We start from the raw sequence: 14,142 nt of genomic DNA, 5'->3' as shown, positions 1-14,142 counted from the left end.
GTGTAAAAATTTAATATTTGTACCTGGCATAGAATTTTAGCCTACACTGTCAAACTGTCTCACTGTAAAAGTGTCTACACTGTGTACTAGATAGACTAACTGAATATTTACATGAATTGTAACTCACGTGCTTGTTAAACATGTAAATTTGTCATAAAAAATATATTTTCTACCTAGAGGCGTCGATTGTTTAAAATATGTCAGTGTCTTTTATAAAATAAATTATATTTCACTATAACTTTATTTCAGTAACTTAAGTGTAACAGACTAGAATTTCTATACAAAAAATATTAGGAGAATTATTGCGATACAGCGGGGAAATGCCGCCAGCATCCTTGGTACAATGCCTCAGGGGCCTATTTTAGATTTAAGCTAGTTATTAATTTCGTTTTATTGGATACTTAAATAAAACAAAACATAACTAGGTAACTTAAAAACAAAAATCCCTACCTACCTAGGCCCCTCGGTAAGGTGCCCATCACGCAGGCAGCGTTCCCGCGCTGTATAGCGAAAGCAAATTATTATTATTTATTGTTACTGTCAAATATAGGTATATACCGAACCTATACATATAATATAAAGTATTATGTTGTTTACCAGTCTGTATTGGCCCAATTCAGCACCGCCACCGTGACAAGCAGTGACAATAACCAGGTATCTGGCATGCAGACTGCATTGATCTACCGAGATACTATCTGCGATTACAATTGATAAAGTCCAAGTTTTTAGGGATCCTTATTTAGATTACGAAGAAAGAATAAAGAAAACTATTTTAATAACTTGATAAACATATACAGTACCTACGGTATCAGTATCAGCTGGTATCATTATAGTAGACATTTTATGTCAAATTCTTATTAAGTATAGGTAAAGTTTTAATAGATAAACAAAAAAATGCCACTCAGTTGTCAATATCTCTCATTACCGGGATGACGTCAAAACAACTTGCAAAAACTGTAACTAGTTAATAGATTATCTAGATAGGTAATTGCGTAATAGTAGATAACTTTTCGGCCAACATTTCAGTTTTGGTAGTTACCGACACTGACACAATCACTGACTGTGACATATCTCATTTTGAACCATTCTTCTTAACATAGAGAATAGATAGTATAGAGGGGTCCTGTCATAGTAAATTTTGTAGTCACCGTAAAATTACTGCCATCTATCGACACACGACTAAAACTCAAAATAAACACGTATACAATTATCAAAAAAATGTGTATATATGGATAAATGATTTCATAATTTTATATCATTTTTACCCGGTCATCACGCCATCTAGCCGACCAATATGATAGGCCAAAGGTGTGTGCGCCATTTATCCGAGAATGACTTTTTCTTGATTTCCGGGGCACGTTTTTTTTCTTAGATTTTATTCATCTAATACAAGGTTATATAATGTCTTTGTTCTTAATCAGGGAGCCTCCAATCCAATCCTCAGTTTTTTCACAATTTGACAATCTTCAATATCCTTTGATTTTGAATTATTTGACCTTTAGGTATGACATTATATGGGGCAGACTTGTATTAATATCTGGGAGACCGAGCTTTGCTCGGAAAATATATAAGAACTCAAAAATTCGTGTTTTCCCAGAGATAAGACCTAGCTAGATCGATTTTTCAACCCTGAAAATCTTAAGAGCCCATCAACGTGCACACTAGCGCCACTGCTAAATAATCGTGACGCATCGAATGCGTTAGAGCCGTTTCCGAGATCCCCGAAAAAAAATTACTCGTTTAAAGGTACGTATTAGAATTAGATTAAAAAAAAAACCGGGCAAGTGCGAGTCCGACTCGCGCACGAAGGGTTCCGTACCATAAAGCAAAAAAAAAAAACGGAAAAAAATGCAAAAAGAAAACGGTCACCCATCCAAGTACTGACCAATCCCGACGTTGCTTAACTTTGGTCATAAATCACGTTTGTTGTATGGGAGCCCCATTTAAATCTTTATTTTATTCTGTTTTTAGTATTTGTTGTTATAGCGGCAACAGAAATACATCATCTGTGAAAATTTCAACTGTCTAGCTATCACGGTTCGTGAGATACAGCCTGGTGACAGACGGACGAACGGACGGACGGACAGCGAAGTCTTAGTAATAGGGTCCCGTTTTACCCTTTGGGTACGGAACCCTAAAAATTACAACAAAATACAAAATGACCCAGGTACACACGTCATATGACATAAACACAAAAGTAAATAAGGCCTTCATATTTGCTTGCGAATCGTGACTGCGCATTTTCCTTCCAATCTTATCACAACATAGCAAGAACAGCGAAACACATAATACCGGTTATCATCCCATTCGGTATCGTTTTCGGATATCAAGTGGTCATCTTTATATTAAATGACAATATATTTATAGTAAATGTTTAACGAATATGTCGTTTTCTGGAAAAAAATTCAGAAGAACTGGTGGTTCAAATTTAGACGATTTTTTTAAAGAATCAAGTGAGTCGTATATTTTAATCCAAGATATGCTACTTGTAAATAATATGCGAGCGAAGTGTTTGTATATATACTTGTAACTGTTTTTCGTCACGTGTGAATTTTAATACCTAATGTAAGTTTCGTAGTTTTGTGGACAATTTTATTTTTGTGCAAGTATAAATATTTATCTCGAAATTCCGAGAACAGATTCCTGAATTCATCGACACCGGGATTTCGGGTCTCTCTTGAGCTCGATATCGAGTTAGCTTCCAATCCTAAACTGGAATTATCCCTCTAATAATAGTAATAATACATATGTCTGTCAAGAACTGCTGAGGTGAAATCTGAGGCACTATCGAAAAAACGAAAATCGTTTTTATCTGCCTCTCTATCGCTCTAATATGCAAGAGTACTTATAGTCCGCGGTAGGCTCTCTGGTGTACCTGATTCTACTTATAGAATAGGTATTTCGCTTGCTCATGAAAGTCATGAATCATGGTTTATAGCACTCGAAGCAACAATATACTTTGCTCTCTTGTTGCACAAAATAACTGTTAAGTACCATTTTGACGTGACAACGTCTTATAAATCAATGAACACCGGTAGCATGCACGAAAAAGTGTCACGTTGTGGACGGATCTCCATGGTAACGTTGTGGACAAATCTCCATAGTAACGTTACATAATGTAATGGTAATGTTTTCTTATGACGTTCGGCCCGATTCTAACTTTAAGATACGTCAACTAATAGATTCTAGAAACGATATGGATTAGATATGTCAGTGTCAAATGTGACATTTCTTCAAACAAATACGTCACTTTTGACACTGACACATCTAATCCATATCGTTTCCAGATCTATTAATTGACGTATCTTAAAGTTCGAATCCGGCAGGTTATCACGCAAAATTTTCGTCCGTAACCTCCTAAGGCCCAGTGTCCTACATATAGTACTTCTTCAGGTCGATGAAATTTAAACCATATTCAATTGGAACAGAGTTGCATTTCTTCTATTGTATCGTTAAATTTTCTAAAAAATAAATATCAACTCTATTCCCTGCACTATATGTTCAAATTTCAGTGGCAAATTTTGGGCTTTTCATTTGTATGGCTGGGCCTTAGGAGGGTAAGCAGACTTTACAGACATCCATATTTTTTTAGATGCTCCTGAACAGTATAAGAAGATGCTGTGCTCGAACGCGCCTACGTGGTGCTACACCATGTTGGACGCACAGACCTTAAAACTGGAGGTCCAGACGGATAATGGTCACTTGAAATATATATTCCCGCTGGGTGTGGAACAGGAGGTCAGGAGAGTTGACGGTGTTAAAGGGGTAAGTAATGTAACGTATACGACTGATACGCAGTGTTGGCCGAACGTTAATTGCAATTGACCATTAACCATATTACAAATTGAACCTTGAACGGTAACGGACGGTTACAGTTGACGATTCAACTTGTACTGGTTAATGGTCAAGAATTTTCAATTGCATTAACGTTTCGGCCAACACTGATTATACGTATACAAACGTATAATGTTATAATATATTGCTCAGAAGATATAATTTCAATTTTAATAATGTTGTATTATATTAGATTCCGTTTTTAATTTGTATAAAATTGTACAATGTTATAAAACTTTAGATAAAAAATCGTATCCGATAAATATTAATAAGCAAAGTAACGTAGATTTTGTTCTCAATCTTTAATTTTCTGAGTATTATTTATAAAATCTTGAGAGCAAAAAAAGACGGTTAGAAAATAGATATATGTAGATGGTCAAGCAAATTTTATCAGTAGAAAAAGGCGCGAAATTCAAATTTTTTATGAGACGAAATCCCTTCGTGCTTACATTTTTCTGCCACCTTTTTCTACTGACAAGATTTGCTTGACCAACTATACAGGGTGATTCATGAGACGTGAGCAGGACTAATCCTGCACACTCAGTAACTGATAATTGACCGATCACCGTCGTATTTATGTGAAACAACCACAATTTTTCCTATTTTTTTAACTTTTTGGTGAGGGCAAATTTAATTCTCTACAATCATGGTTACCCTACAAGACCCAATTAATAACCATAAAACCTCTTTAGCCATAATGACAGCATTTGATTACGAAGAAATAAACTGTCAAACTTGAGTGAGATACGAGTTTTCAAAAGTAACCAGACCGTGATGACAGTGATAACATTCAATATGACACAGAATATCAGTAGTTTAGTATTCTAATTTTAGGGTGACCATGCATGTCGTAAATAAATTTATTAATTTTTTTTCAACACGAGTAGAAAATTAACGTTAATCTCACTAATACTGATACGAAACAGCTGCTTATAATTTACAAAAGGCGCAGTCTTAGTCCTGCTTACGTCTCCTGAATCACCCTGTATTTTACATGATTTGCAGGCATACATGACCTTCACGTTAGAAGGAGACAACGTGCTGAAACAAAGAATCAGAAAGCCGAACGGAACAATTGCAAACTTCAAGAGGGAATTCTTCGAACGATCAGCTGTAATGGTACTTGTAGTTATTAATATTAATTATCTACATAAAGTCAGTCCATGAAAAGTCTGCAGCGGATTTGATAGCCCACGCAGTGCACGTGTTATTTTAAACGTCAAACTTCTATGAAATTATGACGCATAAATGACACTTGCACTGCGTGGGCTATCAAATCCGCTGCAGACTTTTCTTGGTCCGACTCTAGGCAAGTTTTCTAAGCTAGTTTTTGACTGGCAATTTCAATCTTTGTCAATCTCGTCAACAATTTCTGTGAGCTATTTGTGTCTGGTAAATTGGTAATTAATATTTAATGATGCGTTCGATGCGGGTGGCGCAAGACCGGTCAACCGGTCATTGTGGCACTCTTTGGGGGAACTCTGGCTGATATGATGATGATGATGAATATTTAATGAAGGGATTGAAAAATTAGCTCCAATGAATTTTACTATAGTTTTATTTAATCGATTAATTTGCGAACCCCATTGGCGCTCAATAGTTGTAATGATTCGGTTCTAGTCAGGAAATGGAAACAAAGTCTAAGGTTATGTTTTGTATTTTGGATCCATGGATCCAGGGATCGAAATTTGTCAGCCAAGAAACGACCTACACTGAGAGAAAAATCATCACCAGGAATTAAAAAACAGTTCTGTACTGGGGGAAAAAATGAAGTTTTAGTAATAATTATGGAACTTTCACTATTTCTGTAAAATTTATTTATTTCTACAAACAGCTCAGTAATCCTAAATCTAATTTCAACAAACAGACTTTAGTAAATGGAGCATTAAACAAAGTTCAGTATTTGTTACAATCCATTTTCATTACTACTAAAGTTCTCCGAATTTTACTAGTGAAGTTTGCGATTTTTGGAAAAAATCATCTGTGATTTCAAGTTATGTTTTTAGTAAATGTCTCAATTACATAGTTTTGTAATATCTAAAAAACGAGTTCGCGGGAATAACATTACCCCATTTAAAATAACAATTCAGTTGTTACTATAGCGACATTACTAAGTTTACTGGTATTTAGTAGATAGACTTGTTGTTTTTATGTTCATTGTTGTACCAATCACTAAACGAGTTTTGTAATTCCAACACAACGAAACGAATGTTAGTACTTTTAGTAAAATTTACTACTTGCTACGTTCATTTGGTTAGAGTTAGTATTGTGTCGGATGTCGGGCGGGCGTGTCTCGTGCCTTTTTTGTTTAAAATATACTTAAGTTAAATAATAAATTTAGGATATATTGTGCGCCATGGACATATTAACCCGCGACCTACTGTGTAGTTGGGGTCTACAGGAATATATTGTTTCGAGCTAGCTGTTGTTATTCTAGTGACATCATAGGTAAATATAAACTGTTTGCAATTCCAACCTCCCTACCACAGGTGCGCCGCGAGAGCATGTTGCGCGCGTAATAACTACTAACTAGTCTTTTTCTGACTGTATGAATAAGAAAGGAATGGGTAGAATATTTCGACAGGCTTTTATAGTGCCTCTTTAGCACAGAGATATACTACCAATTGCTATTTTATTCATACAGACAGAAATAGAGACGGGTAGCTACCACGCGCGCGACATGCTCTCGCGGCGCACCTGTGCTAGGGGCGGTGGAATTGCAAACAGTTTAGTTTTTGCCTGTGAAGTCATTATCTCTAGAATAACAACAGCTAGCTTGGAATCGCAGTACAGTTTAGTAAAACCTGTGACGTCATCGTCTCCGATATTGCAAAAGCACTCTTAGAATTACAAAACGATTAGTTTTCACCCATGACGTCATCACCTCCGATATTGCTAAAGCACCTCTCGGAATAACAAAACCAAATTTCTGAAATTACTCTCGCATACTTCAAATTACAAAAATAGAAGTTGTATATCCTACTAATAGAAATTGCAAAAGTCAATTTGTTCCTATTAGTTGACTCTCCTTGTCCCCGGATTAAGTTTTATTTTTGTAATTCTAAGTTTGTTTTTGTTAGTTTTTTCTCTCAGTGTAGAGACTTTAAATTTCGAATTCAATTTCACGTCCGTGGGACTGAAGGGTTTAAAAGGCACCATAATTTTAACTTATTTTTAATTTACAGACAATTACCATGGAGGGGGCGGATGTTAGAAAAGCACACGTTTTCTACGAGGTGGTTGACTGAATACCTACTTAAATAGCTTTAGTTGAATTAGTTGTTTATTAATATGAAAGTATTACTTGCTAATATGTTAAAAAATACCTGCCTATCTATTAAAAAGTAATAATAATAAGTTATTCTGTAAATAAAATATAATATCTCAAATTAATTTGTTTTGTTATCGGCAATTAGGAAAACTTAAAACCTCTTTATTGTGATGTGAGTTGTGGTGCGTAAAAAAATCATAAATAAACCATACTGCGAACATCGAAAACTGTAATTTTGTTATAGCTGCCTCTCTACCGCTTGAATATTCAAGAGCAATAGAGAGGCAGATACACAGTGAATCCTGGTTAAGTGCAGGGACCTGGATAAGTGAGAAACCTCTATAGCTGGGACTCATGGTGCGGTCCCGACACTTTAGCACTGAATTACCTGTTACTGAGATAAAACGAACCTCTATAACTGGGATTCTTTGTTGTGATTTTATAGTCACAGAGAGTGTATTTTTTCCGGGGGTACTCCCGTGCGAGCAGTTATGGCTCCGCGAAAATTATTCATTAAAATTAGTAATACGGCCTAATTATGTAGTATGAATTTTTCCAAATTGTTTTTACGCCTAAGACCCTAATGAGTGTTAAACAAAAGCCATTGTTTCTTTGCTCCATTCGTGTTTAAGAATTAACTATTTCGCTTAAAATTTAGTTTTTTCTACACAAGTGCGATGAAAAACATTGTATGTAACTCCGAGTCTCTAGAGTCTTCAATTCACTCCAGCCAGTGGCTGTCGTGAATCTACACTCTCGTTTGCAATATTTCACTTACTCCCCCTCGTTGCACAATGTATTATTAATATTAGTGCTACTTAACTGAAAAACGTGACCATAAACGTGCCTTAAACCATACCAAAGGTGCGAACTGCGAAGAATACCTCCAAAACACGTACCCATAAATATCCTTGGCGCCTGCGCCGGCGTCATTAATCCCCAGATTAGCATATTGCGTACACGCGTGTGCGCATTAGTTTAGCATAGGCCCCTCCCCGTGCTATTGTCTCTGGCTTTGTCTATGGCCGAACAGCTGATCAAGTAGGTCGGGCAACCGTATTACACATTTACACCAAATAAGTACTGGGGCCCGTTTCTCAAAAGCTTGTAACTTGTAATACAAGCGGAAGTCACTTTTTGACAGCTTTTGTTATAAAAGGACTTCCACTTGTATTACAAGTTACAAGCTTTTGAGAAACGAGCCCCAGGTGGGAGCGTAGGTATGGGTTGGTAAAACATATCAAATCAAATCAAATATAATTTATTATCAGGCAACTAACGCCCATAGATACAATACCTTACAAACTAGCATACATACATTAGTAAAATCTTACAAGCTAAAAAATTATTTCGGCGACACGGCGGTTTTCAGTTGTGCCGCATGTTCCGGTGTAGGATTTGGCAAATTCCCACGGAACCGCCGAAACACCACACCCTTCGGCCAGAAGTCCCTGAAGAATATCCCTGATATACGTTAAGTGTGCAATTAAAATTGTCCGCACTAATAAACCCCCATACTGGGCATGTTTATTATATAAACTAACCCCGTACTGCAGGTAATTAAAAAAAATGAAAGTTTTATTTGTTTTTAATAGCTGTCAATATAGTTGAATATTATATCCGCCATAAATGGCTTCGTATGCGGTAAAGGGGTTAAAGTTTACCTGTATAATTTTAGTTTATGTACCTAAGAACAATTAACCTAGTTTATAAGTAGATGATTAACAAATGTGGACTGTATTGTCTTAATAAAGAAATTATTTATTTATTTAATTAAAATTAAAATATTCTTAAAAAGCCATCCAAAGGGGGAATGCAGCCAGCCTTATGGGAACCCTTCCACAGGGATCGGACCTGGGTGATCTAGCTAATATACTTATATTGGTCTAGGCCACCCATGTTATATTTTATTTATTTTGTAGGTATTATTTGGTATTATTTTTAGTTTAGTTGGTAGTTTTAATTTTAGGTTACTTTTTATCGTTTGTTTGATTATAATTATGTATCTATGAATGTAAACACTTTATTGTAGATAAGACAGGTTAAATTACAATGGAACAAAAAAAATATAAGGTGTGGCCCTTAATAAGAACAAAAAATCAAACTGGAGATTCCTTGGAGTACCCAAAGTTACCACCAAGTGGTCCCGATGGTTCAAAATTCTTAATTTAGGAGAAATTTTAATTTAAAGTCAAGTTTAGCAAGCAATGGATTTTCACATTGCGTTACGGTCGCTTATCTGTCGTAAGATGTCATGGTACCGGGACGTCTTGGTACGCGCCTTTTAGTACAATTTATTTTAAAAATTAATACAGAGAAAAGTAGCTCTTATTATTAGGAAATCAGAACTCTATCAATATGCAATGCCACGTTATGTTTTGTTGACAAACTCAAAAAACTTTTTTTGCTATGTAATGGAAACAGTTTTTAAAATAATTTATTCTCGTAATAAAAACCTCCATAAATACACTTACTTAATTATCCAGCCCATCGACACCCCATACTTTGATAAATTATGAAAGCCCTTGTTACCAACATTGAGGCATAGAAATAATCTTATCGAATTAAAATGACTGCTGTTGCATTTTGGTGGCACATACCATACTTCCTTTTAACATAGACGTATTATACTTACTTTTCTTTAGATTGGTATGATTGGTAGTAAAACGTCAAACGTCATTTGAATTGTCGTGAACGTGGAAATACGTGGTTATTTTTTATTGTAATTGGTAAAATAACTTTAGCTGTTATTTAAATGGGGGCCAAATCTTTAAGGAAATGTGAAGTTTGTAGTGGGTGTGTAAGAAGACTAACTACTGACGCATTTTTGGCCAAATTTCCAACTTGATCCGAACAGGTCGGTAAACTGATGTTTGTATGCAATATTTTCATTTTTTACTTTGAGTCGTTAACAGTTACTAATTTAATTAGTTTTAGTCGTGTACAATCCATGATTAAAACGAAAATATTTTGTGAATAAAGTATTTTTAAGTAAAAAACTAAGTAACCTATGACACGAATAGTGTACGACCAATTTTATCGATAATCTCTTTATTTCAGATGTCGATTATGGGCAAAGCTGAGGAAAAGGAAATGAGGATTTGGCGTATTTATTTACCTATTCAAAAGCTGAATGGAAACAAGTTCATTTGTGGAAATCATTCTCCATCCAGTGCCTTCAATAAAAAGGGACCAGATTAAAAAAGAATGCGCGCGAATTCAGCATATTGTAATATGCCTACTTGAATAATAAACTATGTTATTTTTATCATGTAAAATAAAATTGTTTATATATATATAATGTTCTTTTATTTTATTAATAGGTAGTACAGTAGGTAAATACAGCAGCACGTATCGCACATTTATCGATATCGATAAACAGTAGGTACTGGAAGTGTCGAGCCCTAGCGTTGTTTTTTTTGTGTTGGTAGTATTGTGTGGTTTTTCTTTTTTTAACAATTATGGCCTGGATGCGAGATCTTTAAGCCTGTATTTGGTGTGTTGGGATATGTACGTTCATAATTCGGTTCGAGGATTGTTCGAGAGTGCCGACTCTTAAAACGTAGTGATTATATGCTCTTTGTAATTATCTACCTATTTGAAAAATGCTTTGAACTTTGTCAATATTGACAACTGTCAAGCATGTGCATAACAATTAATTATGTAATTCAATCTAAACAAGATGGCTGAATTACATGATTGAACGGTGGAGCTAGAAGAAGTTCAAACCAAGCTGTTGCACAGCAAACGATTTCCCGATCGGAAGCAGACTGACAGTGTCATCGTCAACTTTGAACCTAGTGCCACGTTTGCGGGACAACGAGCCTTCCCGGGGCTCGGGACGGAGGTGCATCCTATCAGCCAGCGTGCATCAGACGGTGATATTCGAGTCTGTTGTTGGCGGTATACCAGAGAATACTCCGCAATTTTCGACAACCACCAGTATCAAAATATCAGAACTATGTGTATTCTATTGATCTAACCCAGAAGTCGTCTAGAGGAGAAAAAATACCTCATTCATAATAAAGTCATTTGATAGAATATGGGTACCTAATGATACATCACATCGAAAATAGAAAAAGCAAAAAAGCAATCGGGTAAGATTGAATGGAAACTGAAAAGTGTTATTCTTGTTTGTTAGTTGTGTTAATGTAAGTACTAATGTTATGTAGTTGCTTAAGATTAATAAACGCAGTAACTATAAGTTTTTGTTCATTATTTGGGATAAATAGCCAGGAAGAGAGAGAGATAGACGTAGCTACGACGTGGTCAAAGTGATCTTTGTATGAGAAATAAAACTTTCCATTCCAAAAACTTCTTAGAAACTTTCACTTTCCGCAACTTCCTCATCTGTACTGAACATGGCTCTGAAGCGGCCAACCAACCAAATTGGTTGGCTATTTTTTAGTGTTATCGAAGGTACTTTATCACTGAAAAGAACAGAGGGCTGAGTTCGCGCCGTAGCGAACAAAACGGTTATCTCTCTCTCTATCTCACTCGCACTAATATCACTCGTCGATATTAGTGCGACAGTGAGAGATAGAGAGAGAGAGAGAGAGATACATTAGCGTATCGTTCACTACGGCGCAAACGATTGGCATCTTGGCTAAGCACTCTGTACATATTTAGTACTTTTACAAAGACTGCATGCAAAAACATCAAGTATGTTGCTTTTTATTATAAGTAAAGTTCATAATTATTATCTCAAACTGTCTCAAACCTTCACGACGATGATAGAGATAGCGACAACAGGATCAGAGATACACTTGTCTCTATTATTGCCAGTTCATAGAAATAATAAAGACAGCATACGTTAACAACAGTTTGTTTAGACTTTTTTCTACCACTGTTTTCTACCGGAGTGCGTCGCCTTTCAAAAAGTTCATAATTGTTGTATTAAACCTTCACAGTCACAAGACATAAACCACGCATTGCAATTTTTTCAGTTTGTTTACTCTATTACTAATAGGTACATAAATGACAATGTACGTCAAGTTGCTAAATCAAAATAAAGAAAAATAGACATAATAAAATTATAAAGTTAATCAATTATGCACGTTAAATTATGTAACATAGTAATGACGAAGCAAGAGTAAATGTTCACCGAGCTTTATTGTTAACGCTCAGCCGGCCTAGCCAAGGTTACAATCGCTATCGCTTCGACAACGAAAAGTATTATGTCTCTCTATCACTCTTCCATATTAGTGTGACAGTGACAGTTGCGTTTCGATCGCTACGGAGCGTAAGCGATTGGCATCTTGGCTACGCGGCCTGAGCTACGAATTTGGGTGCACCAAATGTGATTCTGATTGTGACCGTACGCCGTTGTACAGCCAGATGAATTAGCTGTGAAATTCTTCGTTCGTTTTGAGACTTTTGAGAAGGCCTCACCTGCATGTGACCTGTGCATATGTCGATGTCGTGTCGGAGCGGAGTCAAACGGAGAACAGGTTGAACTGCCGTGCCGTTCGTAGTCGTTGTCGTGAAAAGGAAACATTCTTACAAAATTATAAAAGTGTAGGTAAGTTTTCTCGTGAATTGTGAAGTGGTTATCCAGTAAGATTGACATAATTATTATCGGTAATTTTATTAAAGTGCACTATTTTAGTTGGAACTGCTTAATAAATAACTCAAGTTACTTTATTAGCATTTTACTCATTTCGTCCTTTTGCCCATCAGGTCTATTTGATAAGAAAACTGTTAAGTAATGTTGAAAGATGTGACTATTTCATTAGAACTGCATGTTTAAAAAGCAATATTGATGTATTTAATAGGTTTTTCAATATTATTGAGAACGATCGTAAATGTCAATGTCAAGTAATCCGACTGGACACATAATGTCTGCAGTACATTGCTGGGTCGATTAATTTTGTTAGAAAATAATAAAAAAATAATTTTTCATTTTAATTAATTGAAACTATTTGGACTTGATTCCTGGTTAGTTAAAGGGTATGTACTTTAATTTTTTGCTCTTATTACAGGCCACACCCTGTATAATGTACAAAGGCGAACTTATCCCTATAAGGAGATCCCTTATAGGTCCCTTCCAGTCAACCTTTGAGCAATTGAGATTATTATGTTAAATTATGTTTATTGTTTTAAATAAAGTCCCTTAAAAATAAATATCTGCGATATGCACAAAGAGTCGGACAGACATACGGCGCGATTCGGGAAATGAATTAGAGATGCACTAGATATGAAATAGTGAAGATATGTGACGTTCCACGGCAAAAGGTACCTTATGGCGGTTGGCGGTTACGCTATTTTTAACGCCGCTCCAATATTATTGCGGCCGCCATAAGGTACCTTTTTCCGAGGAACGTCACATATCTTTACTATTATATCTTGCGCATCTCTAATTCATTTCCCGAATCGGGCCGATAGACAGGTGCGTCAGGTTGGACATGAGCAAGATCAACATAATGAAAAAACTGTAAGTTTACATTTCCGCTCGACCCTTGAATTTACGAAAGTCACATAAAAACAAAAACATGAATTCGTGTCGCTCCGACTACGATCGACAACGGCCGACAATCTATGAACACAGAAGAAATAATAGTACTACCGTACAGAAAGGACACTTCCAACAAACCCGAAGTCTGACAGCGATTCAGGGTCGAATCATATATGCTATCGCTTTCTAATATATAGCGCTATTCCTTTCGGCTATTTAGGGTTGTCAAAATTCAAGTGATTAACTATCTTATCTGTGGTCGTGCACGCACAAAGAAGTCAAGTGGTGCCAACCCTAATAATTGCTCGGAGCAATGCCGAGCCGAACGGAGCCGAGTTCGACCGAAGTCAGGAGTGTCTCCCCACTGCTAATATGAAGTTTGAGGTAAGTACCTATGCAACATGTAGCCTATTCTACGTCTTTAAGGAGACGATACCCTTATACGGATAACTTAAGTTCTGTATAGAGTTGTTTGGAAATGCCAGTTTAAAAGTGGTTTAAAAGAAAGCATTCAGTGTCCCATAACATAGACACTATAGTTCTATGAGACAGGTGTATCGTTACTTAAGAGCCCATCTACGCG

The 14,142-nt window shown here is 36.1% G+C and overlaps 2 protein-coding genes across 2 annotated transcripts in view; one reads left to right on the top strand and one right to left on the bottom strand.

The window, feature by feature from the left end:
• Positions 1-14,142, bottom strand: part of LOC134667489 (adenylosuccinate lyase) — a 382,878-nt gene that overhangs the window by 263,928 nt on the left and 104,808 nt on the right. The gene's annotated exons all lie outside the window — the stretch shown is intronic.
• Positions 2,215-7,151, top strand: LOC134667725 (uncharacterized). The gene is made up of 4 exons (XM_063525145.1): positions 2,215-2,453; positions 3,593-3,765; positions 4,840-4,953; positions 7,020-7,151. Exons 1-4 carry the CDS (start codon positions 2,384-2,386, stop codon positions 7,080-7,082), a joined length of 420 nt encoding a protein of 139 aa, XP_063381215.1. The 5' UTR covers positions 2,215-2,383; the 3' UTR covers positions 7,083-7,151.

Source organism: Cydia fagiglandana, chromosome 9 (assembly GCF_963556715.1).
Source record: "Cydia fagiglandana chromosome 9, ilCydFagi1.1, whole genome shotgun sequence".
Classification (NCBI taxonomy): Eukaryota; Metazoa; Arthropoda; class Insecta; order Lepidoptera; family Tortricidae; genus Cydia; species Cydia fagiglandana.
The sequence above is the reverse complement of the archived record's forward strand: the minus strand, read 5'-3'. Positions and strand labels throughout refer to the sequence as shown.

Excerpts from the sequence above, each read along its gene's own strand:
- LOC134667725 (XM_063525145.1), top strand. The coding sequence starts at position 2,384 with ATGTCGTTTTCTGGAAAAAAATTCAGAAGAACTGGTGGTTCAAATTTA. Across the intron at positions 2,454-3,592 it reads CGATTTTTTTAAAGAATCAA|ATGCTCCTGAACAGTATAAG; the intron begins GTGAGTCGTATA and ends ATATTTTTTTAG. Across the intron at positions 3,766-4,839 it reads GAGTTGACGGTGTTAAAGGG|GCATACATGACCTTCACGTT; the intron begins GTAAGTAATGTA and ends CATGATTTGCAG.